The sequence below is a fragment of the Athene cunicularia genome (genome assembly GCF_003259725.1).
Source record: "Athene cunicularia isolate RWA chromosome 17 unlocalized genomic scaffold, athCun1 chr17_part1, whole genome shotgun sequence".
Taxonomy (NCBI): domain Eukaryota; kingdom Metazoa; phylum Chordata; class Aves; order Strigiformes; family Strigidae; genus Athene; species Athene cunicularia.
The window spans coordinates 6767444-6771383 of NW_020799122.1; the positions used below are offsets into that span (position 1 = coordinate 6767444).

Consider the following 3940-nt stretch of genomic DNA (forward strand, 5'->3'; position numbering starts at 1 on the left):
TTTGAGCAGAGCACAGAGGAGCTGCTCATCCCTCACCCGGCCCTTGGCCCCAGGACTGGCCCCTGGGGAGGAGAGCAGGACCCCCGCCCTGAACACCGGGGAGGGCCAAGGGGGGGCTCGGGGCTCTGGGGTTGTGTGTCCCCACGGGTCGTGGACAGCCCCAGCCTGAGCCCTGACCCATGGGGGGCCCACAGCCCCCCCGGGATGGGCTGATCCCTGGCCAGCCCTGATGATGTGGGGTGCTGTGGGCAGCTGGAGGTGACCCAGCTGTCCCACGTGGGGATGGGGGACTCACTCCCTCCCACCATGGGTGGTGGTGACACCCATGAAGCCACCAGACCCTGGTCCCCAGGGTGGCCGTGGGCAGGGCTGCTGCAGGGGCTGGGATGGAGAGTCTTGATGGGACCTGGTGGCACCCGATGGCACCTGGTGGCACCCGGTGGGCCCTGGTGGGCCCTGGCTGCCCTGCTGCCGAGGCCGGCTGGCCAGGCACAATACCATGGCCCCTCTCCTGAGCCGCCGCCGAAGCCCCTTTCCCAGCGCTGAGCGCCTTTGTCTCGCCTTTGTGATGGAAAGAGCCCCCCCTCCTAAATCACGGCCCTGACACCCCCATTGTCTCCTTCCCGGGGAGGTTTGAAACTTCCCCCCCCTCCTCCCGAGGTCAGGAATGTGGCCGGTTTCTATTGGGACGGAGGAGCAGGGCTGGGTGGGGGGCTGCGGGGTCACGCCGGCTCGGCGGGTCAACCCGAAAACAAAACCTTTTGAAATACCTACTCTCCATCACTGCCAACATTGTCCCCTGCCAGCGGGGGCCTGGCACGGCCCCTCGACGCCTCCAGCCCGGCCGCTGCCCACCCCAGCGGTCAGTATCTCGGGGGGGGACACAGAAGGGTATTGTGCTGAAGGGGACAGCTTTGTTTTCGGTCACAGCTGCCCCGAGCTGGGACAGGGACCGACCTGCAGCCCCACTGCGGGGGGGAGAAGGGAGGGGATGGGAGTGCAGAGGTCAGCGCATCACGAGGGGGACCCATCCCATCGGGGTACCCCTCTGTTGCTGTCCCTCTGAGAAGGCGCAGTGCGGGGGATGGAGAGCATCTCCCCATGGTCCCTGGGGTGAAGCCCCAGCAGGGAGCCTTTCCCTGCCCGGAGGGTTTGGGACAGCCTGGGCTTGGCCTCCTGCCTCAGTTTCCCCTTGCTGAGGGAGGTGTCCCTCTGCCACCTCCCAGAGCTGACGGGTGCCTGAGCTCCCCTTTGACACCCAGAGCCAGGGGACGCTGGCTCTGGGCTCTGCTGGCTATGATACCGACAGATGTGGCATAGTCTGGGGAAAAAAGGGACCATTCTGGAGCCCAGCTGGCCGCGCCACCCAGGAGGGTCAGATTTTGGCTGCTATGTGGCTCGAACGTGGCTCCAAGCGCGGCGCTGAACTGCAGGTGGAGCAGAGCATCCCACACGACCCCAGCTCTCCGCTCCCAGCGGGGCACCAGGAGGGGACCCCACGGAGGCTTCTCCCTCCCTGATGATCGTAGCCCACCAGGAGTACCCCAGGCTGTCTCCCGAGGGGCCGAGGTGCGGGGCAGACGCAGCGCAGCGGGCACTGGAGCTGGTGACGTGTCTCTGCCCCATTTGTGGTGGCACAGATCTCCCTGTGTCCACCAGCTGGGATGGGGATGCTGCTCCTGCCGGCCTCCAGCTCCTCCAGCAGAGCATCTCTTGGGTGGGCCAAAATCCCCCCCGGGTGGCCAAAATCCGACCAGGATAGCCAAAATCCCCCTGGATTTTTCTGGGTGGGAAGACCCATAGTTTTCGCCTGCCACGGAAGCAGCCTGCCGAGGAGGGAAGCAGGACGGCGCCTGCGGATGCGATGGGTTTAGCAGAGACCTGGAAGGAAAACCCAGCTGGGAGGGGAGTGCCGGCCTCCTGAGCTACCCAACAGCTGGCGGGCGGTGAAAACAGCTGGAACAGCTCAGGATGTGGGACTTGCAGGGCAGGGACCATGGCGGGGTCACTGGCACTCCCTCGGGTCTGGGGTCCCCACTGGCTGTGTGGGCTCCGTGCCTCAGTTTCCCCACGTGTTTGTGAGGTTGGATGTGTTGGGGCAGGGGTCTGGAGGGGACAGAGTCACTCGGGCAGCATCACGTTGTGGGAGCAGGGACCCTTGGGCATAACCAGGGGCTCTACAGACCTGGGCAGCCAGCTGGGCCCCTGGGAGGGGAATATTTTCCCTTGTGAAATAAATTTTTAAAAAAGAGTTGGTGGCTGGGGGACTCATAAAATCCCCCAGCCACGCACATACACACAGAATCTCTGCATTTATATATACATATTTATATTTATATATTTGTTTTCTGCAACCAAACCTGAGCCTTTTAAAGCAGAAAAAATGTGACGTTTGAGGAACCTGGAGCTTTTCAAATGCTTTGTTGAAAACCCTAGAAAATTTAAAGGAAAGGGTGGAGAGAGGTGGGAAGTGGCCAGAAACCTCAGCCCTGGGTCCAAAAGCAGCTTTTTCCTGTAAAAAAAAGAAAATGTTCTGCTGGAAACATCCCACAGAGCTGTTGCCTGCCCAGCTCCGTGGGGATGGGAGGGCGCTTTTCCAGGCCGGATGCTTTCAGGCCTGACGTTGGCTCTGTGTTACAGGTATCGCTACAGGTGTGTGGAGCTGTGGGGATGCCCTGAGCCCCGTGGAGACACCCTGAGCCCCGTGGGGACACCCTGAGCCCTGTGGAGACACCCTGAGCCCCGTGGGGACACCCTGAGTCCCATGGGGACCTGCCACCCACCTTCCAGTCCTGCTCCTGAGCTAGCAGAGAGGTGGGGATGGAGGTGCAGCGTGGAGCCAGGTGCGTCGTCACCCCAAGGACCACACAGCGGGTGCCCTGGCAGGTAACCTCCATTTCTCCCTTCTCCCTGAGGTTCCTTGTGGGTTTTTTTAACCGTTGCATGGCCAAAACTGCTTGTAAAGTGTCAGCTGGCCCACAGTGGGCTCCGTGGGTCCGTCATGAGCACTGGGGCACTCAGGCTGCGGGGGGAAGGCGGGCTGGAAAGCTGGCTCCAAAGCCAGGGATAATTCTGACCTCACCTGGCAAAGGTGGGCGCAAGATGCTTCGGCCTTCTGCCAGTCCTGGCTCATCTGTGACACATTGCTTTGGTCCGTGCCTCAGTTTCCCCATGTCAGGGCACAGTGGTGACACCCCTGTTCTCTGCCTGCCCCAGGGGTGGTGGGGATGGGGATGGGGAGGGATTTCCCCTCTCCGGTCCCTGAGCCCACAGCCGGGGCAGCTGTGGGTGTCCAGGGTGCTGGGACAGGGCTCCTGTGTCCCTGGGCCTGAGAACACGGTGGGGGCGGTTTTCTGGGAAAAAATTGCTGGCAGCGTCCAGGTGCTGCTCTTGTTCACAGAGCGGCATCCCAGGGCTGGCCCCAGTCTGGGCTGGGGCACATCCAGGCTCAGGTCCCCCCAGCCCCAGTGCGGTGCAGGGTGTCAGGGCTCTGTGGGGTTTCATACCAGTCGGCAAGGTGGGAACTGCCCTGCTTGGCCTCTCTTGGCATCCAGGCTGCTCAAAATCCTTGTAGGCAGCCCTGAAATCCCTCTCTGCCATTCCCAGGGACTGAGGGCAGGGCAGGGCTGTCTGAGATCCCCGGGAGAGGATGGAGGGATGTGGGGACACAGGGATGCAGGGATGGAGGAGAGAAGGGATGTGGGGATGCTGGGGTGAAGGGATGCAGGAATGGAGGGATGAGGGGATGCAGGGATGGAGGAGGGAAGGGATGTGGGGATGTGAGGGTGAAGGGATGGAGGGGCAAAAGGATGTCGGGATGAAGAAGGGCGGGGATGTGGGGACACAGGGAGCAGGTTGTGGCTGCAACGAGGGGATCAGATCCGGCCCTGACAGACCGCGGAGCCCCTGGCTGCCCACCGAGCCCGTACCCGGCGGCTCC

General features: G+C 62.6%; 1 protein-coding gene across 1 annotated transcript in view; it reads left to right on the forward strand.

Moving 5' to 3' along the window:
- The first annotated feature begins 2711 nt into the window (after positions 1-2711).
- The window catches only part of CERCAM (cerebral endothelial cell adhesion molecule), a 6918-nt gene continuing 5689 nt past the window's right edge, over positions 2712-3940 (forward strand). Inside the window, exon 1 of the mRNA XM_026860210.1 lies at positions 2712-2886. Within this exon, the coding sequence (XP_026716011.1) occupies positions 2765-2886 (122 nt within the window). The 5' untranslated portion in view covers positions 2712-2764. The remainder of the gene's footprint in view (positions 2887-3940) is intronic.